A 27,996-nucleotide genomic window follows, 5' to 3' on the forward strand; every position below is an offset into this window, starting at 1 on the left:
TCCATCCATCCATCCATCCATCCATCCATCCATCCATATGTCCATCCATCCATCATCCATCCATCCATCCATCCATCCATCCATCCATCCATCCATCTATCATCAATCCATCCATCCATATATCTTCCATCTATCATCAATCCATCCATCCATATATCTTCCATCTATCATCCATCCATCCATATATCATCCATCCATCCATCTTTCTGTCCATCCATCTATCCATCCATGCATCCATCCATCCATCCATGCATCCATCCATCCATCCATCCATCCATCCATCCATTGAAGATCTTCAGTACATTTCTTCGTCTGCTAGAATCTGATCAATACATTTTTAAATCTAAGAACTTTTTTGAGCAAATAAAGCAAACTGATTACATTAAATTGAAAGAGAGCTTATCTCTATTGTTTGTCCTTGAAATTTATTTAACAACCTTAATTAACACATTAGCATAAAACTCAAGAGTTTTGGAGGATAACCTACAATAATAGTTATCTTTGCGTGTAACCTTACAGCTAATAGTCATAAACAATCTTTTTGTAAACATAATAAACTTTTATTAAAATGTCCAGCTGTTCATTACTTTAGCTGGAAGCTTCAAACATCTGTTTTGATATAAAATAATTTATCTCAAAGTCTGATTTGACTGTGAGAAAAATATTGAACTGAAGATGTCCAAACACATGAAACTACTTTGACCTTGTGCTTTTTGTATTTAGATGGGACACTCACATATAAGTAGGTCACTTATGTCCAAAATACACTTCACCTCCAGTTATAACGTTTTTATAAACAGCAACAAGTTTAATTCAAGGACATTTAAGTAAAATCACCAAATCCTATGAAAAGAAAGATGTTTCTGTTATGGAATTTTGGAGTTTGTTCTGCATACAGGGAGCAGAGAAAAACAAGCATGTTTTTACTCATTTCTGAGTGGAAACATTTAAAAGAACTGAAAAAAAGACCTTTTGTGAAATTATACATAACAGGAAATGCAATTTATGTGTGATTAATTACTACAGGTGTGTTTGTTTTTGTCTCTGCTGGTAAAAAAAAATGTGTGAGATTGAATTTTTCATAAAGCAGTACAGCTCCACAGTTTGTTTGTTTGTTTGTTTTTGTTGAATGAAAATGCATATCTGCAGATACTGTTTTGTCAATCTTTTCTAACAGAGAGAAAAAGATATTCATCAATTTTCTGCACATAATTTGGTGGCTAATCAAGTGCCCTTTCATAAATACAGAACATAAATTTTAGGCTTTCATTGTTTTTAAATGCTCTGATAAAATCTACTAAATTATCTTAAAGTTATAAACCAACAAATCAGAGAAAGAATTAACCCCAAACTTCCTCAGACATTTTCTTCATCTGATGGCAGAGCTAAACAGAGTTTAAGAAGCTTATGATTTCTTTGTCTAGTTTTGATATATTTTATCAAACCAACAGACATAAAATTAAAAGGTGTATTTGCAGATCATTTCAGCATGTGTCCCAGCATCCTCCTGCATCATCGCTAGCCTTTCTAATTTAGAAATATCTCTTATCAGTAAAACTTTGAGCTGAGTAATTCTGTCTTTGTGCAGAAAATGCTAAGTTCACTTGTGGACAGACTGACAATTAAAGAAAGTTTGGTCCAGCTTTTTATTGCAGGGATGTACCAAAGATGTTATACACTATAAAAGGTTTAGAAACATGAATATTATCACCCACAGCTGAAGGGGAAGAGATTTAAGATGGCTGCCACAGCAAAGCAATCTCTGTAAACATAAAAATGGCTTGTGTGTGACAATATTGCATGAGATATTCCACATAATTTAATTTTCAAGGTTTGACCAAAACAGCTACAATCATTACTCAAAAGAAGATGATCTTAGTTGCATTCCTTACAAAAATGTTAGGACTTTATTAATAATAATTTTCAGTAGTATAAAAAGATATTTCCTTATCCTGTTGAAGTAATTATTCCTCCCATGTGAGGAGTGCTTTGGCGTCTTGCAATAAATTTAGCACAAAGGATTTCTCTCCAAAGAGCCATGAACAAAGAGAAAAATGAGGTGACCACTTAGGGCCAAGCCAGTCTTGAATTCAGTTTTCGTCTTGCAGCTTATCCCCTAGTTTCTGTGTTGCTAGGCTGCAAATAACACCATACTATTTCTGTAACACAATCTCCACAGTATTTAAAATTCAAACAAGCCCCCCTCTGTTATCATGCTGACCACCTTGTCCTTGCTACTTTCCCACCACTTCCTCAGGTCAGTTTTGTTTTAATCACCAATATTCCAGCTGTGCATTCAAGGTTTTTGCTCCCTTACCTCTAATATCTTCCACTTGTTCCACCTCAGAACCAAGACTGCAGCTGTTTGCAACCTATTCACGTTTCACACCTGAAATTCTGCTGCACTTCAGAGAGGCAGCAGGAACCGAAAGCCACTATCTCGCTTGGCTGTGACAATTAGAGATTAGTTAGCGGTTAAAAATTGGAAGGAAAGAGGCAAATTTTCCATTGCAGTTTCACTCAGTTCAAACTGTTTGTGACTAGCAAGTCATGCATTTGCATTTTGAATGGCAACATTTTGAAAATCATGGTCTATTTTTGTGTGGAAGGCTTGCAACAGCATTATTGGCCAGTGGTTCCCAACCCTGGTCCTGGAGGAACACTATCCTGCATGTTTTAGTTGTTTTCCTGCTTTGACACATCTGATTTGAATGAGTGAGTGATTAACAGGCTTCTGCAGACACCAAAGCATGCAGAATAGGGTTCCTCGTAGACTAGAGTTCGGAAACACCGTTCCAGGCCATGCACACAGAGCTCAGGGAGGAACCTCCGATGAAGCTAGATGAACTTTTTGAACCGTGGCTGAGAGATTACAGGTTGTTGTTTTTTTTCACAACACACAAAAAACAGGCAGTAATTTACAGAAACATACAGGCCCAGTGCTCTAGATTTACAGAAACTAAACTGAAAATGGTTTGAGACACGTGTGATAACTTGGAGACTATTTTAAGAAATTTGTTCTGTGATATTTTTGAACATCCTTAAAATCTGTGCAGCACAGATGCGTGGCCCAACAACTCAGAAAGAGAGGAGAAGCCCTGCAATCCTTTCCAGACATTTTAGAAACTCCCTGTGAGTGCCATTCAGTTTAGTGCAGGATAATTTTGTGTGTAAACTTACTGATTTCAATGGATTCACAATTAATATTTTGAAGCTATTAATGTGTGAAAATAAAGGTAAATTTAGATGCTTTGATTCTTCAAAGTTCAGTTCACGGGTTCAAGTCAAAGATTTCTCCTGTTTTAATTTATTCAAAACAGGAGGCCTATTTTGTCACACCTCAGTTTTATAAGGACATGGAAGTCAGGCAATTAAAGAAGCCAACTAACTTTAATTAAAATGACATAAAAAACACAATCCACAGGAAGGAGCACAAGACAAATCTGACAAAAAAGAAAATGAAAACGTGTTACAGGATCTAGCAGATTAACAAAGACAAAAATAAAATCCGATAAGCAAACGAGAAAACTTAGGTTAGTATGAGCAGGTGGCAAAGACTGGAAAACAATGAAAATGTAGCAAATAAGAAATAAAAAACAAGTGAAGACGAGAAGGAGGAATGTATGGCAGGACTAATCAACAGAGCTATGTGTCGAGAAAAAACTGGAAAAATCTACTTTTGCATTATGAAGAAATCTGTGACGGTGTGTGAGGCTCTAACTGGAGGTAAGACAAAACCTTATTTTTGTACCTGAACATTGTTCTCACATTTCAACTTTCTTTTTACTTTTCTCATTTTGTTCACAGGGAAAAAAGGAATCTAATAAAACTCAACGTGCCGTATAACTGAGGGTGATGATGGTTGAAGGACCCAGTCGCAGGACACAGAGGCAGCAGGCAGGCAGGCGGACAAATACAAGAACTTTATTTCATTAAAACGAGTAAACAGAAGCAGACAGAGCTAAAACTGTGAACAACACACCTCAAAAACACCGACAAAGTACGAGGAGAAGGACAAGAAACCGTAGGTGTTTTGTATACGCTGAGAGAAATAATCTGGCTGCAGGTTTACTGATTAAAAACTGAAAGTTTAAGAAGTTTAAGGTTAGGCCCTGTTTGCATAAGAACAATCTCTGAAAATGTTTTTTTTATGTTTATTGAGGCAAATCAACAAAAAAATAAGTGTTTGCATGGATATCGGTGTGCTCATTAAATCCACCGTAGTTTTCATGCCAGGAATGGTTCCAGGTAGGAAAGATGATACTGTCACTGTTCACTGTCAAATTATTGTTATTTGACCCAAACTATCATATGTGCTGAGTGAGGGGCACCTTCTTGGAGGAGGGAGGTTAGAAGATTAGCTGTGTTGTAATTGGTGAACATGTGCACAGAAAAGGAGGGAGACTTGACCCATAAATCTGGCAACAGTGATGCCAGGCTTTCAGTGAGACGTGCATGCAGTCAAACAGTTATATGAGGTTGAGTCACTCCTAGATGTTTAAAAGGGTGAATAGCACAAACAGCACTCTGCTATCTGACATTTTTACTGTTATTCATCTACTTGCACAAGCACAGAAAAACTAACGATTGCAGTTGTCTGTAGTGCACATGTAAGATTTTGCACCTCAAGGCGGGGGTCGTCTCCACTCATAGACCTGGATTTAAACAAAAAACTTCAGTTTCAGAGGAAACAAGGGTTGTTGTCGTGTACACGAGCGACCGAACTGCAGCAGAAAAGCTGCAGCGTCCTGTAAACTGGGTTTAAGTGTACAAACAGGGAAACAGGAAGCTGGAATCAAACGAATAAAACTCAGGAATACATAACAAAATGCAGAACGGAGGCTAAACTTTTACTAAACAGGAAACAGAAAGCCTGCACCATAATGCTGGAAGGATTTTCACTAGCATGAGAGGAAATATTGTATTTTTAATCAAATCTGGGCAAGAAGCAAGGCAGTAAATGAGAAACATTTCCTCCTGCAGCTACAGTTGAGTTCGAACATAACACTTCATCCTAAATCTTTGGGCTGTGAAGTGCACGGTTGTGTTGAGCATCTGCCAGGTGTGAATGTGTGCTTGTCGGTGAGAATCAGTGTGTCACCGAGCGCACACTCCACACGTTTGAGTAAAGTATAAAACTGTGATGAGGACGCGACTGTCTGAAGGTGATCCTGTGACTGGTGAGGACTAGTTTGATTCCTGGGGGGGGGGCGTCAACATATTTACCATCTGTAGGAAGCAGATTATTTCCCACTGGTGAATATGCAGATGAGCCAGACTTCCAGAATGCCGCCAGGGAAACTGTCAAATGAACTGATGTCGTTTGAAGTGACACGTGCGAGGGCACATCTGTCTGTCACTTTATTTTGATATATGTCGACATCAGCGGAGCGTCAAGCTTCATAAAGATGTTAATACATTTATAACACTGGCTACAAAATACCACTGGCCCTGGGGATAAAAATAAAAGTTTTTAAAAAGAACACAAGATGGTCTTTAAAGTTTTAAAGAGTCAATTTAAGCCCATTGTTTTAACTACTTTCAGACTTTTAGGATCTGTCTCTGGTAAATTTTATGCACACCTGGCAGTTTTCAAAAAGATAAGAGAGACATGAAGATCCAGCTTGTAGATTATCAATTTTTTTACAAAAGAAATGTCAAGCAGAACGTTTCAGGGATGAGAATCAGTCTGACCTAAGATTGTCAAACGATGTCTTTTAAACAATCTGACCTAACATCAAACTGTGAACAGATATAAACTATACATGACGGTTCTGTTATACCTAAGGAAGACCTCTCAGTAAATCTTATTAATAAATGTTTTTCTACAACAGCAGTTAATGTGTATCCCTAAATCTTTTTGGCATCGGCTGTCAGTTACCTGCCCTGGTAAGCAGGTCTGCTGATGTTTCTGTAAAAATACAATACATTCAGATTTCTGAACTATATTATTATTTTAGTATCAACACGTTTCAGAGCCATTTCTGTTGAGTTGTCTCTTAATAACTTGTGTCAGAACAAAGACAGAAGACTTGAACCCATCATGTAACGTAACACAGCTGTTGTGATTAATGCAACACAACCAAAAACAATCAATAAAGAAAGAAAAACTCACCTTGCAGCGACTTGCAATCCACTTTGGTAAATAAAATCTCATTAAAAAGACATTTATATTGCGAAATTTGAAAAAAATAAACATTTCATTAAAACTTTTACACACAAAAAAGTTTTCCAATTAAGCCCATTCAGCCCTGAAATTAGTGCTATTTGAATATAATCACTAAAGCCACATTAACGGTGATACATGGTGGTGGCAGCATCATGCTGTGGGGATGTTTTCACAGAGGCATTACAAAGACTTTATGTGACAATGACACTTAAAATGGCTGTGCCTGATTGCAACGCTGAACGGATCAAACCTGAATATTTATTACTGCTCATAGTTCTCTGAGCTCCCTGTGGGCTGTGCCCTGATTTAAAACAAAAGTGACTGAACACATATGAACAATAGTTTTATACTAACAGTCACCTTTTCTTTGTTTTGTTTAGATGTATTTGTTTAACTTCTGCAGACTGAAAGAAAAAAGTTGCCGTGCCTTTAAGGCGTATATGAACACATGGTGAATGCACTCGCTGATTACACCGCAAACAGGAAGGCGTGCGCTTCATTTCAGAGGGAAATTACATGCCCCAGGGATGAAATGTCTTTAATGCAGGAGTAGATATGCAGAGCTGTGGAAAACGGTTGTGTTTGTTCTGAAAGTTGGTTGACATGCTGTGTTCAGCAGAGGAACGTACAGGTGTGGTTAAGAAACGTAGTGTCAAGAATAAGTCAGCTTTTAGTGGAGGATATTTTTGCAGAGGGTCATTAAAGGACCACATGTTGAATTAAAAAAGGAAAGAGAATATATTTCTCTTTCTATAAATACAAAGAAAAAATTCCTGCAGCAGGAAGAACCAGGTTACTGTGATTTTGATCTTTCTATCTTTATTTGTTTCTTTAATTCCTAAACACACAGTGTGATTTTTTTTTATTGTGGACAGAAGGTCACTGATGTAGCTCATCAGCAGATGTCTCACAATAATTATATGTTGTGAAGATCAATAAGTGACATCTTGTCAGCATCTCAGCAGTAAAGTCATTAAGATGCATTTCATTAGTCCCTGAAACCATGAAGACCGGACTTGTGTGTGTGTGTGTGTGTGTGTGTGTGTGTGTGTGTGTGTGTGTGTGTGTGGTTTGAGCCTGCAGAACCAGATCCATTCCTCAGAGCTTCTCTGTGGATCCAGGTCTGAGCTCATGGAGGAGGCACGGTCCCACAACAGGAGGCTTTTCTGCTCAGTGTTCTGCGTGTTTTTGACATCCACAGTATATGTAAGAGCATAATTATGTTTGATGTATCCAAACTTAGCAAATGAAACAGCTGGAAGACACGTTTGAAATCACCATTTTTACATCTGTTTCAAACACTTCAGAGTCACATAGTGCTTAGTGAGTAACCCTTTCACTGAGGCTTAAATTTTCTCATCATCCCTTGGCAGATAGACGCAGTCCCCATGGACTACAGCTAACAGGATGTGGAGTGTGTGTTTGTGTGCAAAAGCTGACTACCACAATCCAAAGCTGGCTACAGAGCTGGAAAGCTGCAGAGCCCTGTGTGCACAGAGCTGGTGGCTGGCTGTCACTTTTATCAAGGCTGGATTTGCTTGATTTCTTCCACTCTTTGTCCTTCTGAGCATGCTGATAAGGTGTGATGATGCAGCTGACCACTACATCACACCTTCCCGTAGGGTCTATCGCTCAGAGAGACATTTCACCTTTTGCAATCATCTCATTTTGCATAAAGAAATAATAAACGATAAAACTGTCCTGTGATATAATTTCAAAATGCCAGCTGTGAGCAAACACATTCAAGGAAAAAGTGGAAGCGATCAGCCTGACAGCTAGGTGCTGAGAAGGTTCTGAAATATTGATTTCCTAAGATAAACTTTTTGTCGCTCCATCTGACTGTAAGCATGCAGTCAACATCTCATATCAGCCGGTCAGCTTTATTACTTACGGCAGTTTTAAAACTCGAAGCAGGGCTGCGCAGAACAGAGACAGAGCTTAAAGGCTGGAGAGCAAAGACGGAACTAAAGAAAATCTATTAATTGAAAGAATGCATATCACCCAGTTTTAAACTAAAAACATCCTTTAATGAGAAATGATGAAGTTGTAGTTGTTTTGGCAAAAACTTGAAATTAACATTATGCACAATAATGCAAAAATCTGTACAGTCTGTTAGTACTCAGAGTGTATGATGGAAATGTCTCTCAGCTACAACCTCGCCAAATTTTTGGCTCAAGATCTGTAAAACTGATTGAAATATTTTTTTAAAAGACTAAGGTCCATTAGCTGTAGTGGCCATCTTGAATTGAATTGACTCCTAAAGTGAAGATGTACGTATGTCCAGTGATTCTTTTCTGAGAGTTTCATTAAAATCCATTCAGTGGTTCGTGAGATATTTTGTTAACAGAAATGGTTAAATGGTTCAAGTGAGTTTAGAGAATAGATGGATGAATTTTTAATATTTGGCTCTCTGGCATACTCAAACAGAAAAAATAAATCTAGAATATGTTTATCAAACATGAATTGGTTTCAGATATAAAAAGCTTGGTGGGGAAATGAGTTAATGTCTCAAACCTGAACAGAGTCTGGTTTAACAGTGAGTTTAAGACCCTAAAACTGCACAAATGTTACTGAAGAAGTTTTTTTGACTCATTGCAACTTCCAAGTTACAACAAGGTTTTGGCTTTTATTACAAAGTCAAAATTTATTTGATAAATTCAACAACGTTCTGAAGCCCTATCCTATGAATCAAAGGAAGATAAAACTGCTGCCGTCTCCTCGGCTAAAAAGGCAACTCGGTGACGTGTGATTTCCATATAAAACAGTTTACAAAGTGCAGATTTACTCAGCCTACAGCTGGATGGACACGCAGCTTTCAGACAGGCGCAGCCCTCATTTGCAGCCCTCCTTCAGGAGGCCTCTGTGTTCGTGTCCATCAAACGCAGAACAACAGCAGAGCAGCCTATTTGTATTCATTCGCAGTTGCAAAGGAAAGACAGCCTGATGATTCAGCAAATCTCAGCAAACACAAACCTGGGCTCAATGGGAGGAGAACTTCACTTTTCTCTGCAGCTGAAGCCCAAGGTTAATAAACTATCAACCTGCAGCTCACACTGACGCTTTCTGCTTGTCTTCTCGTAACGCTCTGAGGCGACTGCTAACTAATTATCTTTACCCCTCAACACAAAACATACAGACACAATACAAAGTGTAATTAAAGTGTAAAAAGTAAAAATGTTCTTTTTTACCTGTTTCTGGAAAAAAAAAGGAAATACCTAAATCAAGAGTCCCATCAGGCCTCTTCAGTTTATAGGCTTCTTTAAACAAGAGAGTAAGCATGCAGGTTGCTATCTGGGGTAATTCAAATTCCCATTAAGGAGAGATTTAAAGGTCAGCTGGAGCAAAGTGTCACAAATTAAAAATCTGAATATAAGCTTGAGCAATATAACCGAGACACGTGAGATATAAATGTTAAACGATGGTGAGAGCGCTGCGTCGCGTTGGGTGTGCTGTCAGCTGGGATGCAGGAACGATGGCATTTCAATTTCATGCCTTCTCTTATATTTCACTGGTTTCACTTCAGGTAGCAAGGCTGTCATTTTGATTTAATGGGCTAAGTTTTGCCAATAAGTTACACCATAAAAAAAGCCCCATAAACAAAGATGAAGGACATCGTTCCACACAAACAACAAAAATGTGAAACTCGTATCGATCTGTCACACAATGTAGGCAGGTATGTTTGCAATTTTCTCTAACTTTTATTTAAACGCAGACAAGTTTATCTTAGATAAGAGGAAATTTATTAAAACATCCTTAAGCTGCTGCTGGATGTTTTAAGCTAGTGAGTATTGTTCATATCAACAAATCATGTTTCATGTGTTGTTTTAAAATCCTAAAACCAGCAAGTTAAGAATAAGAACAAACAGAATAAAAATAAAAGAAAAACTTGATGCTTCATCAGTTCAGCAATGAGCTTCAGATCAGGCAGAAGTATAAAACCGAGAAACTAAATCTATTTATTTGGAAGGAGTGGTACCAGATAAGTGTTACATTTTAACAAAAGGATCACTGTTTATGTCCAGATTCTTGCAATAATTTTTAGTTTTTAATTTTAGTGAAAAGTTTGCAAACTTCTTAAAGCTTAGGGGCTTTGAATTTATTCCAGTTATCATTAGAAGAGAGTGAGATCAATTTTAAAACTTTATACAGAGTGCTGTTCAAATGAGAGGGTTTGTGAGTGGATTTAATATTTTGCAACTTTAAACTTGACAAATGTGTATTTTAAACTGCAGGACTTGAACTGTGTGGAGTTGAACTGCATCATTGCTGCTATATGAAAACAGAATTAATGTATTAACTGATGCTTGACATCATCTGCTAATATTAACCGTTCTGGAATTCATATCATAAAAAAAAAAATATAAACAGGAGCTAGTTTATGTTGGGAGCGTGAATTTAGTTCCAGATGAATTATTTATTGTTTGAGCTTAACTTTGAACTGGTTCTTTTGAAAGGTGAACTTGCACAACACTCTTTATACATAATGTAATTCTTCAATCTTTGTGCCAAAAATCAGCAATTAGGAATTTCAACAAACAGCTGGAAAGAGCCGATACCGTAAATAAAACGTCCAGGAAACCAGCATCTTAGTTTCTGTAAAAAGCTCAAGATGCAAAGAGGATAAAAGAAGATAACAACTGTGAATCTACAGTATGCTACCTCGTAGTATTTTAACTTTTAGATTCTTGAGAAATCCGGACATTTGGCACAAGAACAATTCAGTGGACCAAGACTTTCCCGTAAGCAGGAGCTGTTTTGTGGGCTGAATGAAAGCGGTAAAAGAACATGCACTGGTTCGAGTTCATTTCCTTCAAAAGTGATTTAATCTCTGACTTTAAATTCATCTTTTGTAAGAACTGCATCATGGAACCCTGAAACGGATAAATGGTCTGAAAAAATCACGAATGAATAAATGTGTCACGTTTAATGCCATACATTTGTAAATCAGGTCATTTTTCATTCACTTAGCTATGTACAGAATGATAAATTATAACCAGGGGGGATAAATCTTTGACACGGAACATTATGTTCATTTCAAACATGAAGAGAAAACTTTTCAGAGGAATCATCCGCGTCTCTTTGGAGATTAATGACTCATTAATGACTCATGAGATGCTGGAGTCACTCATGATTCTTACCTCAAAACTACTAAATTTAAAAGGTCAGATATTTTCTCTTTTTGATGGGTCTTTATCTTAATGTTTTATTGTCTTTTAGGGGTACGTTTCGAGCATTATAATGAAAGGGAGGTGAAGGGGAAAAAAGGTGAGCAACATTTGATGAAGGATGGAATGGAAAGTGTCTTTAAAAATAAATACAGCACTTTAGGTATAAAAAAACGCAGCATTGGAGTTGGAAAAACACTCGAATATTGAATAAAGGTGAGCCATAAGGGTGCAGAAACAATCGATTTGCTATTTTTTCTACCAAAGCAACAGGAAAGACAAAGAGGACAAAGAGAAGAGTCTACCACGTGTCCAATCTGCTTTTGGTAAAAACTATTTAACAGAAAAACATTCAGAGATTCTTCTCCCTGCAGCTAAACTCACTCACATAATAATATTTCTCTCCACAACCCGATAAACTCAGATGAAGTCAATTTACTGTTTGAAAACAAAACACTGAGGGTCAAATTCATTACTGGGGATTATCACTTTGTGGAGAGGTTAATAAATAAGAGAGGAAGGAGAAAGTTCATGTTTTCCATCAGCGGGCCAACTCTGCGTCTAACTACAGCAAAACAACATTCAGATCTGATGACGAAAAAAGTCCCAAAATCACTTTAGACTCAATTAGTTTTCTCACTTTGAGACAACAAGACGGAACAGAGCCATTATTAGTTATCTTACAGTAATATCTGTTGTGTAAAATAATTCTCTGTCCTACATTTTTCAGATGTTTACCTGCTTCTAAACTCCACAGATAACTGAATAACAGGCTTGTGTTTAACTTGATGACCTGCTGAGGAAATAATTTAATCATATAAATTGTAAAAATCAGGTGTTTGTGGAGCAGAGAAACATCTAAACCACGTAGGACAGAGGACTGAAAAATACGGATGTTAAACACAGAATTTATTCAAAAACATAATCAGCTGCACGTTTTTTGAGAACATTCAGTTTTTGTTACGATCAAGATGATGTAAAAAAAATTCTAATTAAAACAAAAAGAACAAATTCACCTTTATCAAAAAAGGCCAAACTAATTAAAACATCATAATTCAAAATACTGTTAGTTAAAATGAAGCAATAATTGAATTTGATTAGAAATATGAATAAAATGTTTGCATGTTTGCAACAAGAACTGAATGAAGACAATCACATGCTTTCACCTATAAAAACACCTTTAAGTCCTTAAAGGAATGCATTTTGCACACAACCTTATTTTGTTTTATTCCTTCTGTAATTGTTTTTATATTTCACCGAGTTTCCTTGTTCTTTAATTTTGTGGTTTTGTTTTGTGACTCGTCTTCTTGTGTCGTTGGCCTTTTTCCCTCCAGTTCTTCTCACCTGTTAATCATTCTCACCTGCTCCTTAGGTGTCCGTTAGTCTCAGCTCTTTCCATTAACAACCATTCCTCTCAGTCTACTTATACACTCGGTTTGCTCTTACTCATCAGACCTTCATCCTGTTCTCGTCTGTCTGTTCCCTCGTTGTTTCGTCCTCAGTGTTTCTGTTTGCTGAGCTGTCAGCTGTTTAATTTTGTTATTATATTCCACATTTTTCTGCCCTCGTGTTCAACATTAAATCATCTTATGCTGAGAAACATTAACTGTTTTAGTCGTTTGTGTTCGATGCCATAGTTTTAAATAAATTTCCTGCATAATCTGTTCATGCTCAGAGTTTGTGTTGTGAATGACTCTCAGCTACTACCAGACTAGCAGCCATTTGTGTGTCTGCTAATGTCAATTAGCTGTGCTGGCCATTTTGAACTGATGTATAGTTACATATTTTACACTCAGATTTATCAAGTAAAGTATTTAGATAAAGTGTTTTGTTTAGGTTTAGTGTGTACTTTATTTCAGAACTGCATTTTAACATATCAAGAAAAGTACTGTTCTTTAAACTGCCTGATATCATAAAGTTCAGATGCATTGAGTAGCTTTAAGATGTGAAACTCATTTTTCTCAGGTGTTTGTGGAATATTATTAATATCTTCATGTGATCACATGTGTGCTTAAGCTTTCAGAGTTATCACAGTTATTAGTCCTTACATTAGCATTAAACACTTGTGTTGCAATATAATTATCCAGTGAAATGACTGTTTTTGATATGGATTACTTTATCAACTAGCAAATAAAAAAGAAAAAATAATTGCATCTGCCTCTTTTCATTTTTTTTTGTAAAAACAGAAGATCCAAAGAAATCTTTGGTGGTGCTGTGAGTTTAACTTATCCTGGATAAGACTGAAAATCTCTTTATCCTCCATCTGTCCTCCATCAAGCATTCTGTTGTCTCAGTTCATCAGTATCATGTGAAAAGTGCAGGCTTTTGCCCTTGTGATAAATTGTGACTCAGAATTATCTGTGTTGTCACAAAGTCACGAATGGCTGATAAGCAGCCGAAGTATCTGCAGCTTCATCAGTTTATTCTTGCAGCAGACAGAGTTTTTCTGAACTGTCATTTTTCATCTGTTGATACTGGCAATATCTTGTCCTTCAACTGTTTGAAAACACCCAATTCATTTATCATTTTAAAGGTCATGAATAGATTTAAATGCTTCAAAAACACGTTAAACTGAGTAACAAATACTGTAAGGACAAAAGATTAAGCTGCTTGGCGTTTAACATCATCGTTTTAGCTGTTTTCTCGAAGTCATTTCCATGACACTGGTTGGGACAGCACTGATGTGTAATACCTAAAACGTTTGGGGTCTGATACACTTTGTTGCCACTTATTTAACTTTTTATTGTTGGAAGAAGCTTCAAAAGTAGCATCTGCCTTCAGACCCAGTATATGAAGTTAAGTGAAACTATTAAACAATCTGGGTGTAAAACTGTCTTTGAATTATCACCAACGTTGTGCTGCATTTTAATAAATTTATAAAAGAAGTTTTATAGCTTTGATAAACCAAACTTTAGTCCTGTGACAGCTTCTATTCATGTGTATATATGATTACTGAATAGCATCAGTTTCCTGTATTGTTGCAAACTAACACGTGACTGTTTATAACACGCTGACACACGGGTAATCTAAACTGGCATTGGTGTGTCAGCGTATGTCAGAATGCAAGTGGACCTTGTCAACAGATATGTCAGTGCATGACTGCTTTGAGGCCAGACTGCCACTGGTGTCAAAACCGAGGGAAATATTTATCCAGTTGAATCAGCGCTGTTGGTTCACAAAGAGGCGGCAGAGTCAAAAAAAGGAGGACATCATGTGGGACAGCCTGAAAATAGCTGAGTGAGACAAAGACGTGTTGAGTGAAGGAAGGAGATGGAGCGAGGGAGACATATCTGCACAGCCCAGAGAGACTAAGACAAGAAAAACAAACACAGAAAAGCTGTTGTGCAAGAGTCAGTTCGAAAAGGTGCAAGAAGATTGGAAAAAAAAAAGCTGAGAGGAACTGTGAAGAACAAATCGGGAAGAGAATTTAGACCAAAACATTTGCATTCATAATTTAGGAAAGGTAAAAGGACAATGCCGTATTTTCAGTATTTACACGTAAACTTGCAAAGTAATTGAAAAAGTCAAATTAGAGAGAAAACAACTGCTGTAAGTTTTTATTTCTGCTCAGCTGTAAGTGCTGCTTGTAGCAGAGAATAATGACTCAAAAATATATTTCCACAAGCATCACATCATCTGGTTGCTATGCAACCTGACCTAAAGTAACAAAGGTAATACTGTTTTCAAAAGCTCAAAATGGCCAAAGGAGAAGTGAAGTTGAATGGAAGAAAGGTTCATTCATAGATTTGTCTAAATGTTCACAAAAACTGACAAAAAGCTTGTTTCAGTTTCGATTCTTTTCCAAGAATACGATTAACTAATCGTACTAAGTAATAACAAATCTTTTTTTGAGCTTTTCTGATTCTCAAGTGGTTTGGAGCTTTTGTTTGTGTAAATTTTTATGAAATCGCACAACTGAAATTCAACAGCACAATAGTCCAGAGGTGCCTTAAAAATCTCTGTTTTGTTTTGGTTTGTTTTACCTCATGGCATCATAAAATACCTGAGATAACATCTGTCTTATGGTTAGTTTAGTTTTACAAAAACAAGTTGAAGTAGCTGCTTTGCAACCAGCCATTAAGATTCAACTATCTGACCATTCAGATCAAACTTGGCTTTTAAGAAAAGGGAACCTAAGAAAGTTCAGATTAGTTATTTTAAACAAGATGTGGTTCAGTAATATATTAGTCTGTAAACCTGGGTGGAACCAACGTAGAACATTGGTAATAATGAGGATTGTTTGCTTTACTGTCAACAATAAACTGAAGCATGTCCAAAGGAGGATCCCCATAAATGTAGTTTGGTTTTTAACTCTCAGCCAGAGTATCACCCAGGGTGGAGAGTTGTGCTCTCTGCTTGACCTCTGACCTCCTTGTGGTCTCTTTTACTTTTTCTAAAGAAGGCTATTCAGATTGATTTTTATAAGCAGTGATGAAAGGTAAAATCAGCTGTCCTCTCTCCATAAAAATGTCATTAATGAGCTAAAGTCAGTTAGTCAGTTATCAGTTGTTGTTCTTCAAAAGCATTAGAACAGGGGTCTCCAACCCTGGTCCTCAGGGCCTCCATCCTGCAGGTTTTCCTTGTTTCCCTGCTCCAACACACCTGATTCAGAGGTTAAATCACCTCTTCATGTTCTGCAGAAGCCTGTTAATCACACATTGATTCTAATCAGGTGTGTTGGAGCAGAGGAACAAGTAAAACATGCAGGATGGTGGCCCTCCAGGATCAGGATTGGAGACCACTGCATTAGAACATCCAACCATCCATCTAATTTCACCTAACCGTGGTTGGGGTGTGAGGACAACATGTCCAGGAGGGAAACCCAAAAGTCCCTCTCCCCAGAGACACTCTCCAACTCCTCCTGTGGGATCCCAAAGCAATCCCAGGCCAACCCCCTCATAAAACACAACTTTTAGAAAAAAACGATCAGAAAAGGATCTGCTTACCCATCTCGGGGTGATGCCTTCCCTCAACAGGAACGCTGACAGTCCGCCGCAGTAACTTGTTCCTGTGGGTCTCTGAGCGCCGCTCGCGCATCAGCAAAGGGTGTACCTGCATCAAACAACGACAAAAACATGTCAGAAATCAGAAAGAGTCACATCCCCAAGTTCTACACATTTCTTTTTCCGTTATACACACAAGTACAAACTCCAAAAAGTAAAAAAATTCATTTTTTCCTTTTTTTATTTTGAGGAACTACTTTGTCGAGTGATGCAGTTCAACTACTTTACCAATTCTTTTTGGCCAGAAAAATATGATTCAAGCAAATATTACATCAGTTCATATTTACATTACAGAATAAATAAATACTTTACATGTAAACCAAAAACAAGATTACAAAAAAAAAAACATGAATTAATCAGACTGTAAGCATTTTTAAAATTCTATTCTTTAAATTATCAACACTTCATTTGGAAATGTAAAAGCAAAAATGGCTGATCTGGAGATTATATTTAAAAAGCCATGAGAAGTGAAAACTGGAATAAAAAATAAAAAATATATAAAATAAATCACATTTCACAGCGCTGCCACATCTGGTCCCTTAGTCCCTGAATTCATAAAAGTGAAACTTGAGGGAAAACAAACAGGAGAATGTGCAGAAATCAGAAACACGGGTTCTATTGAAGCAAGTTTCACCCAGAAAATACAGCAAATACTGTGAAGTAAAAACCTTTCTAAAAAAATCTAGACTGAGCAGCAGATGTTGGCACTGGTCACCGCATCATGAAGGACACAAGTGCTCAAAGAGAAACCAAACTTGAGTTTTTTATTTAAAATAGTACAGTTAAAGAAACCTGAAAGCAGAAGTGTTAGAGTTCTGCTTTAACATTATTTACCAGTTTTATAAACCAAGATTTCAGAAACATCAAACAGGAAACTGCCTGGAAGACCAAAGCATGAGAGAAAGTTGATTAAAAAGCAATGACAAAAACAGCTATATTAAGATTTATTTTAATATCAATGCTTTAATGTTTGTTTAATTCAATGCATACAAGTTTACACATCCTAACCTGATACATTATTATTATTATTGTATAAAATTTGCAGGTTTCAAACAATTTATCATACTGTATCATGCACTGTAAACACCACCACAATCTCTATTTGTAGTGATTGCACATATATATATATAATAGTAAATTTTATGGTTCCTGTTGTACAAATGACTGTAGTCTTACAGTTGTAACAAATCCATGTGCAGGACATGTAAAAACTGTGATTTTTCAGATTCTTGCGCTTTCAAACGAATTATTTCAAACATAAAACAAAGGTAGTCTTTAATACTATAAATTGCAGCTGCTGTCTTCAACTCGCTGACATAAAATCAATAAAGGAAACACCAGCAGCAGCATTGTTTGGGTTCTGATACGCTGTGTTGTTTGCAACGGCAACATTAGGACATAAAAAGCTGGTATGAACACAGAGAGCTGCAGCAGGAAAGGGCAGCCTGGGGGGGCTTTGGGGTGAATCCAGCTTGAGTGAAGGACACTGGCAGGTCACGCTGAGACATTTGTCCCTGAAGACAGCAAAGCACCACTCATTTTAAAGCAGCTCTGGTAAGATAAAAGAATCTTGAAGCCTGTGTGTGTGGGACCTGCTTATATTTATGAACCAAAACTACTATAGTATTTGGTGTGTGTGTGTGTGTGTGTGTGTGTGTGTGTGTCCTTCAACACAAGAGCACATAAAGATTTGATGCAAATGCTCCAAATCAAGCTACTACCATTCTATGCTTTACAACCAGTGTTTGGTTACATAACAGTGGACAAATGAGGGAATGCAAATAACTGCACAGCTATATTGCAATAACTGAGTTAAAGTAGAGGATGCTTCACATCACAGCGTCAGGATTCTGGTTTTGAGTCTCTTTATTCAACTTAATAAGGTACAAGAACCATAAATCAACAGCACACCCATGCATTGTTCGAACTAACATAACTCCTTTTGTGATTGAATTACAGTACAAGCTCCTTGATGAAAAATATATTAAGCAGCATCCATTCTTAATGAGTCCAGGGAAACAATGCACAAAGCAGGAACACGATGAATTCACAGATCTTTGTTTGTTGGAGCTTTTGTAGAAAGAGGTGTTGGCATTTATCAAGATTTTGTTTTGTTAACAGCGAGTTGTGTCATCAGTGCTGTTCTGGTGTTTTGGCCCTGGTGATAATCACTGGGCTGAGTACCATAAAATCTGCCGCCAAGGTTGGTTTGTCTTTTCTGTTTTATTGTTGATTTCCACTCATTTTAATTTACACTAACTGGGATCCGAGATGGTCCTCACATGTAGACAACGTCAAGAAAAAGACCCAGCAGAGGTCGCACTTCTTGCATCACTTCAGAAAGTTTAACCTCCTGCAGGAGCTGCTGGTCATCTTCAGCCTGTCCTCTGCACCTCCATCACTGCCTGGACTGACTCTGCCATTCATCTGATCTTCTCTCCATTCAAGACTTGTGCAAATGTAAAAACATCTTATATGTTTATGTTTATAATCAATGCTTGTACACTGAGAGCAAAGTGGAACCACAGTCAAAGTCCTTATTGTATGCACAACTTGGTCAAATAAAGCTGATTCTGACCTCTTTAAACAGGCCAAACATTAAAGTGTTGATTTATAAAAGTGTAATGGTTGCATGTGATGAATGATGCAACAATCATCATCAGTGCACAGATAAGAGTTTTAGTCCATATGAACTGAAATTTCACGTGTGAGCTTAGTGTAGTGAAAAAAAACATGCAAGGACTCAACCATTATCGTTTCACCTTCACCTTTTGGTGGCGTGCGATAATAATTTCACAGAAATAAACTGTATTTTCAGACGTGCATCGTCCGACTCACTGAAAACATGAGAGCAGCAGGCTGCTGAAACGAATCCCTGTTTTTAGAAAGGAGCAGAAATAAACCTGCTGAGAAAGTTTAAGTCAGTGGAGACTTCTCTGTTAGGTTCAGGCAGGTGTTTCATAAAGTTCAGTCATTTTCACGGTGATATTAGAATTTCAGGGGTAATCAGTTGTGCAAAACTACTAAACTCTTAAATGTCAACACTTGAAATTATTAGAGTCGCCTCGTAGAAGTTAAACAATATTTTTTCATATGTCTGTCCTGGTGATTAACTCACACCTGCAAAGTATGTCTATTACTATAAAACTGAAAGCTAACTGTCGCAAATTTAAAGTATTTCCATCACTCCATCACCTGCAATGCTTAGAATTTAATTCATAAGAGGGTGACATTTTCAGACCCCTAAAAACTCTAAAAGAGAAGCCTTCTTAGTTAATTCTGCTTGAGTTTAAATCCAAGTCACACAGTTTTTATCTAAGGCTCTTTTAATTCTTTCCACCAGATTAATGTGGTAAACAGCAGGAGCGAGTGGCCAAATACTCTGCTGAACTGCCTGAATATGCTCCGTGCCAATGAGCAGCAGTAAAGCTGAATTAAACTCACATTCAGCCAGCTCTACATTGATCAGCAGAGCAAATAAAAGCCACACTTTGCAACTGCAGCTCTGTAGCAACTCCGCTTCTTTATAGTGTTTCTAAATATGTCTTAAAAGAGTGGTTTCATAATGCAAGCGCTCAGCCAGCTGACTCTGTGGAAGAGGAAGCGGACGGGGGAGTGTGGAGGAGTAGCAGACTCATGCAGCAGGTAATCTCACTGAATGCTTCTGTGCTTATTGAAGGGATAGCTGTGATTTTCAGCAGGGTTAAAGTGATGCTTCTCTGTCCACATTTTCAGCTGCTGCCACGGAATCCAGAGGAGACAAATGGGATGCGCTCACTCTTATCTAAAGAATGAATTATGAGAAACCTACAAAATACATGTTTGGTAAACCAAGGCATCTTCTGGGCTCGTGTCTAACGCATACAAATGAAGACCTTCAGCCTGGCTCCTCGATCAACACTCGATTCTAAACATGTTTTTCACAACCTGAGGGGAAAACACATAGCTTAAACTTATGGTAACTGTGATTCTTAAGCTAAAGTCCCCAACAACCCAATTACAAAGAGCTAAATACAACGAGAATTAGCCCTCTCATCTCCCCTTCTGCTGCCGTACACAATTCATCACTGACAACTTGACTCATAAAAAAGACCCAGGATACCTCTCTGTGCCTCTTTGTCACGTCAGCCCTCCAATCCCACCACGGCATCCAGCTGAGGTAAAACATCTGGAGGTTATTTTTTCTCCATGAGAGGCAGGATTTAATTGGTCAGATGTCACAAATCCTGCACCTGAAGATGTGACATAACACAAGCTCTGGGGCTGCAAACAGCATCTACAGAGTGAGGTGGACTAACTCACATGCTGTACATATTTAAGGAGCTGTACGATTTAGTGTGCAGTTTACCAAAAATAAGATCCAGCCCAGTGTGGGGCCTCCTCAAAGCAGTCACGTCTGTTAGATCTAATTTGACACAACAAACCTGACAATTATTACGGCTGGGGATGTTTGAAAGAAATTGCTGTCCTGATGTGTTTCAAAAGGCCACACTCACAGGAAGGGCAATAAATCTGCTACACCAGAGAGCACGATGTCGTAATTGTGCTGACTGGGATAATGGCCAACACTTTTGGACAATGTCTTTGCTCTGTGATAGTCAGGGAAAGTGATCGTTGTAGAAGACTGAAACAGTAAAAACTGGCAAAAAGGCTTCATTTTGATATTTTGTTCATTTAAAACATTTAACTAGTTTGTAGGCATGGGTTCCTTTTAAGTTAGCATCTGTTTGATACAGAAAATTACACAAAAGTGCGGGTTAATGGAAGCAGGGAACTAAAAATGGGAAGATAGATTACAAGCAAATTGTACAAATTTTGATTACCGGTATGATGATTTTTTTCAAGAAGTGCAACTTTTACTGAATAGCCTTAAACGTGAAAAAGGCTTTATTTAAAAACACATGGATCTGTTTGAATCAAACTGATCCCACAGAAATTTATGAAATGATTATGATCTCTTTACCACTTCATTGTGTAGTTTAATGTTATGAAATTCCATGCTGGTGCCATGGCAACAGCACCAACAGAGTTTGTTCTGATAGAGACATGACTTGTGCCAGGTCCGTGTGCCGAATTATCCGCTCTAATGAAAGGGCTGGTAACAGCCTGTGTCTGTCTGTGTGTCTTTGTTTGTTGGTCTGTTAGCAAAATATCTTGTGCTCAACATGACAGGTTTTATTAAAGCATTCAGAAAGTAACCCCTGGATGTACATATACAACGTTGGAGTCAACCAAAGATGGCAACCACAGCTAACTGACCTTAGCTAAACTTCTATTTATTTTCCAGCCTAAATTTGTTTCATCAAGGAAAGATTTAAACTTAAACAAGGGAACCAAAACTGTCTATAGCATGTTTTAGTGTTAATATATCAAATGCATACACATTTTATATTTCTCCTTCCAGGGTAACCTGTAAATCACAAGATGAATTTCACCTTATTGCAAAAATTGATCTGAAATGAGGTCCAAGAATAAAGTCCACACCAGTGAAATTATATTAGTTTAGGTTTGGTGGGTTTTTCAGGATGTGGACTATTTTTAGGGAGCAGATCATATCAAATCATGTTAAATCCATTAATGACAGATTTCTGTATCCCTAACAGTAAAAGTGATCCAAACCTTTTTATAAATAGAAATGAAAAGTGCTTGTGAAGTTTCATTTAGATGCAAACAAAGACAGATCTTACAGACTTCAGGGAAAACGCAGATAGAGGGGTAGTGGAACTGAAGAAATGACAAAGAAGCAGGAGGAGGAGGCTGCTTTTGTTCAGCTTGGCAGGCTGAGGTTGAGCGATGCTGCAGGCTGACTTACCCATATGTCACTGCTGCTACCTCAGGCCCAGCTGTGAGGACAACATGCATGACTGTGGGTGTGTGTTCGTGTGTGTGTGCACTCACAAGAGAGGGGACGAAAGTTTGGGTGGGAAATAAAAAGGATCAAATGAGCATATGTGTTTGTGTGAGTGTGTGATTGCATGAAAACGGTGCAATCCGTTATTTCTAAACAGGCTGGTTGTCTAACATTGGCTTAAACTGAAAACACACAGGCAGAAAACTACAAAAAGTTGGCCAAGTTTCTGCACAGAGACAGGAATATTTTTTACCATAAAACAAAAAACACAGACACACACATTTATCTGCAACATGAACCGGCCAGAAGTCTGTCCGTTTGTCCTTCAGGCTATCAAGAAAGAAACAAATGTTCCTCCTGCTGACCACAAACAGCTGGAGAGTTTTTCAAAAACAAATGCATGAATCAACTCACTGACAACATTAAAGGAATGCATGTCACTCGCTGCCTTTCATTTTCTTGTTGTTTTTTTGTATCAAACCTTAAAACTAACATTATGCTCGATCTCATGCATTATATCAACATCTCACATGATCTGTTAGTGCTTAAAATATGTGTTGAGACTGACTCTCAGTGACTACCACACCAAATTATAGCTCAATATTTGTGAACGTTACTGAATTATAGCCATGTTTGTCTTTGCTAACATCACTTTAAAGTGACTACAAAAGTTAATCATTTGTAGATGTCAATCCAATAATTACTTTCTACAAGTTTCATTAAAATACTAATAAGACGATGCAAATTAGAATGCAAATGGCATCAAACTGCAGTTGTTTTTTTACCTTTAATCAATTTTGTCCCAGAAGTTTATGGTTAACCAGAAAACTGACAGGGAAGTGAATAAAGACCAGCATTTTTGCCAAGTGTATGTAGCCTGAGATCACAAAATAAGTAGTGTTAGCAGAGTCGGTTGATTCAGTGTAGCTGCAGAGGTTGGGACTGCATAAGAACCATTTAAACCACACATCCAACTGAGCAAGACCCCACCAAGTACAATTCTTCTCAATAAAAATGATAAACGGCTAGAGAATGTTTTTAAGGTCATGGAAATCCGGCAGTGGCTCCTGGTAGGGTGGCAGGAGACAAATTAGGCCCAGTTTTCCCTTCTTGTAGTGCTTCAGAGGCACTGAACAAAAAAAAAGGACTAAAATCACCACCGGGATGGGCGAGCTAATCAGAAAGTTGAAATAAAAGTCATTTAAACCCTTGTATGTACAGGATGACCTTTTGAAAAATTGTTTTGTTTTCCAGTGACGGACAATTTTCCTTTAAATGCCGAGTAATAGTTCCTTAAAAAACTGAGCCTTTCTTGTTAACATCGGCTCACGGGTTCAAGTCGGCAATCTCGCTAAAAGAATCAACCTTTCTCTTTCCTTCTCTTCCAGTCACTGCCCACCTACGTTTATTACATAATTAATCCCTCTAACTCCCACACAGCCGCCACCTGAACATGTCCTTCAGGGTCCGGAGCAGACAGAGCGGACACACATGGTGTGGAGACACCTCGGAGACTCTCTCCATATGCTGTGACAGCAGAGGTTACAGGCTAAAGCCACTGGGTTCGCTGGTCTATTTCAATTCAGTAATGATGCAAATAGGAAGAAGGAGATATATCCGTTCATAGTGGTCATTTATAAATATCTGAAATCATACTGTCTCTGAATACAGGAGCTTAAGAATGGAACTAGTCCCTTTGCAACAAACTTCAATTAAAATATAACACATCAACTTTACTTTTATACAGGAAGTGAAGTGACTAAACACAACTTTATCAAGTTTCTTAAAGAAAAAATGGATATTATGAAGTTTTACTTCAAGTATGGAGAAGAATTTGTCAAGGATTTTCTTTCTGTGCGATCAGTAATTACCATATTGGTTCCAGTTTTGGAGCGCCAACATTTGTTTTGGCCCAGGACCAACACAGCAGTGACATATCACTATAATTTCAGCACAATTATCCATCGTTTCCACACCAAAGCCTTTCAAAGGGGTGTAGATATACTGTAGATGTAAATTTTCCATCCTGTACTTTTGAGTATGAAGATGTGAGCCGTTTATTTTGGTCTTGTCCTATAATGCCTCTTTTTTGGTAAGATTATTGTAATTTCTTTTACTGGTTCAAATTTTCTTTATCATATGACAAAGTACTAAAAGTTTTGCTCCTTTTTGCACACTACGAAAGTAAACAGGTATTATCTAATCAGTTTACGCCTTTTATTGGTTTAGTTTAATACTTTCTTTTATATATATAAAAAACTAAACAGTATTTTAAAACCATCTAGTATTATATAAAAACAAATTATGAACCTTCACACCTTATTTATTATTTTAACATTCAATCTTTGTATGATTTTTATTGCAGCCTCCTGGCGTTTTGCATTCTGTTTGTTTTTTGTCTTTCTTGTGTTTTTGTAATCTTTGAATATCTAAATAAAGTTTTTTTTTAAGATATCAAAAACAACTGATCCTGGACCAAAAATGTTGGTGGTCCGAAACAAACGTGGTAATTACAGATCATGTTTGTTTGCGTTTAATGCTGGAAAAATGATTGATTTAAAGCCACTAAACCATAAATCAAACCCACCTCCTTCAGTCCTCATCAGTCAGAGGAATAAAGTTTTTATTTCTCATACTTGTTTAAAAAAAATACTGGCTGTAGAAACTATGATGATGACCCTAATGAGGTCATTAAGTACTGCTACTGGTTGAACTTCTGAGCTTCTTTAAAAGCTGAATGAGGCTGACGGCCCCCCATCAGCTGGAGGAGAGCGGCTCAGACTCCTGACCCGGGGACAGGGCGCTGGTGCGTGGCAGTGAAACTCTGTCAGCTCAAATTAATGCAGGATGAGAGGAAGAGGAGCAGAAGGAAGAGGGAAGGATGTCACACACACATTACTGTCAACTCTTTTGCTCCCCCTACAGGAGAGAATGAAGAAGAACAGTCTGCTGACGACTGATGGACCAACAAGGACTGAAAATGGATTTCAGAATCAGTGCCTGCCAAAATAAGAGCTGAGCAAATATATATAAGGATTTCCAATGGATTTGAAATGAATAAAATAATAATAATAATAATCTGGTTTTAGCATTAGAGCTATCCAGTCATGGTAAACTGAATTGCTGGTTATTGTTACCATTATTAATATATCAACATGTTTAATAGCCAACTTGTTTTCTTAATCACGATATTTTATTCAAAAACTGTCTGATTAGTTTGCCATTTTTGTTTAGATTTTATGCCAGTTTATAAAATAATCAGCAGTTTACCTCAGTAGATCATATTTAAAACATTCAAACTCTCTTTTTGTTGCCACTCTCCACAGGACTAATAAATATATGGAAACATGTTTGTTGAGGCAACTATAACTGTTTGCACATTGAGACTTTAGTTAAGTGTTCCTGTAATTTGATATTTTCTTTCCTAGTAAACGTGGATTCTCTAAGTTGAGTTAATTAAATTAGTGTGTATCCAGAATTTAAATTCCATGATGTAACTCTGTGCAGTATAAATTAAAGGGTGAATTTTTTGACTTTCATCGCTTTTTTTGAGTGTTTAAATGTTTATTTTTGTTGAAAGCCACTAAACATCCCTGATGGTAAAAGCAGAGGTTATCTAGCTTCCCACGAGTCACAAAACAATGATTGTTTCTCTGAAAATTTGAATTTGTCTCATTTGTATTTGGTTTTTGTCATTTTTTTGAATAATTTAACTTTATCTATTTCCTCACAGAAATAAATTAAGATCTCTTCAGATCCTTGAAAAACTTTGTTCTCTTTAAAATCCTTGCTTCATTTGTAGCTTTTAGCTACTAGTTTGCTAAGTTAAGGTATTAGCTATTGTTCTTAGCTTTTTACTAGTGTTCTGCTGGCTTTAGCTTTTGTGTTGTTAGTATCAGTTTGTAGGTTTTGTTTAGTTAATTTCAGCTTATGTTCGATTAATTTAACTTCAAACCGGTTGCAGCTTCTTTAACAAATTTCAACAGTCATTCTGCACGCATTTTTTTCAGGGAGTGATAGGATTAAAAAAGGTGAAGAAGTGGTGCCATTTTAGCTGGTATTTCTCCTTCAGTTAGTCAGTTTTCTTTATAAAGCTGCACATGAAAAACTCTATTCCAGGAACTTTGACTGAGCACTTACATTTTCCTGAAAGCTTGTTTAAATACGGTCAATTAAACTCAAAAGTATGCAGCACACATTTGGACAATAAAAACTGACAAATTCTTCCTGACAGATTCACACAATGTCAGCTCAACTTTACAGCAGATTTTGAGTTTTTGCACTGAATCCGTGTGCGCTAAAAAATATTTTTCTAGTCATAAATATGATCAAAGGCGAAATAGCGCTGACATTTTCTGCTCCTTCAAGCTGTTTTCTGAGTAAGACTGCTTCATCTTTCTCACACAGAACACACTGGAACAAATTTACCAACAATCACACACAGGCTCACAGCACACAACACAGAAGTTATGTGCAACGTTTGAATATAATACAAAAAAAAAGGAAAAACCGAGCTCCCAGTGATTTTATGGCTGGCATGTTGTGCATCATCATTTTTTCCACTGACATATTTAAAGACAATTTGCTCTGACTACAGAGTTTCCAAATATTCCACACTTAGACAACACATCTTGTTATTATTTCTATTATCTTTGGCTTATCATAATGAGCCATGGGTGCTAACATGTTAGCAAACCCATCCTGTCTGCAAGTGCCTGAGCTTCATTTCCAGGAAACAACTCAATGAACTGAACGCAGCAGGAGTCAGGAGCTACACAGGCACACTATTAACTCTAATTTCCACAGTGACACATTTTAGACACAACAGAGTCGTGTTCCCTGAAATGGCACCTCAGCCCGTCAGTACAACATCTTTCCTGCATCTTTCTGACAGCAATCATTCCAAAAGAACAAAAGCAACAGGCTGGAAGTGACAAACACAGAAACAGATGAATGGTGAGAGAAAACAGAGTCCAGTCGCCCTAAAAAGAGGAAGAGAAGAAGAATACAGAGCGGATGGGTGGATCTGAGCAAAAAGTAAAGGCAGAAAAACAAAACTGAGGATGTGGAGACTGAAACAGAAATATGGAGGACTGAAGTGTCCAAGTCAATATTAACTACAAACAATAAATAAATGTCTCAATAAAAGAATTAATCTGCCAACGAATGCATAAAAAATTTCATAAAATAATAAAAACGGATTCAAAAGAAATGTGACTTGGGAAAAAATAGGAGAAAATACAAAAGCAAAGAATAAAAATATAACTAAATGGTTTTTAAATAAATGCATGTAAAGAATAATAAGTTGATTTAAGGGATTAAAAGCCATGAAGGTGCCAGAGACAAAACAGGAAGCAAAAAGACAAAAATCAGAGGTGAAAGGTGTATTTCTGAGATGGGCTGATATCAGAATGTGCTCAGGAAAAGTTACATTACAATTACTTTTCTGATGAGCCACTGAAGCGTCGAAAACAAATGGAAATACATTTAATGGTGAGTGTGTGTAAGAGTGTGTACACACATTGAAAAGGGAGGATGGGAGAGACACCCTGCTCTGCATGAGGCGAGTGACAGCCATGATTATTTAACGTCCTTCGCCGTCGCCGCGGTGACGGATATCAGTACATCAGTCTTGCCTCAGATCTGTTTGCAGCTGCAGAATTATTGGCACAATTAGACAGAGATGAGGCTCCGGTTAATTGAATTGGGCTGTCCGTTCCATCCTTGCAGAGCAGCACAGGTCACTTATCTGGATGGCAGTGTGCTCTACTCTTTTGAGTGATTAGAAGCTGAAATACTAACAGCAGC

The 27,996-nt window shown here is 37.4% G+C and overlaps 1 protein-coding gene across 10 annotated transcripts in view; it reads right to left on the reverse strand.

Moving 5' to 3' along the window:
• The window catches only part of syngap1b (synaptic Ras GTPase activating protein 1b), a 147,151-nt gene that overhangs the window by 72,850 nt on the left and 46,305 nt on the right, over positions 1 to 27,996 (reverse strand). For all 10 annotated transcript variants that reach the window (XM_037980231.1, XM_037980223.1, XM_017433305.3 and 7 more), the window contains one exon: positions 16,281 to 16,386. In XM_037980231.1, the coding sequence (XP_037836159.1) occupies positions 16,281 to 16,386 (106 nt within the window). The remainder of the gene's footprint in view (positions 1 to 16,280; positions 16,387 to 27,996) is intronic.

The sequence above is a fragment of the Kryptolebias marmoratus genome, linkage group LG16 (assembly GCF_001649575.2).
Source record: "Kryptolebias marmoratus isolate JLee-2015 linkage group LG16, ASM164957v2, whole genome shotgun sequence".
Lineage (NCBI taxonomy): Eukaryota > Metazoa > Chordata > Actinopteri > Cyprinodontiformes > Rivulidae > Kryptolebias > Kryptolebias marmoratus.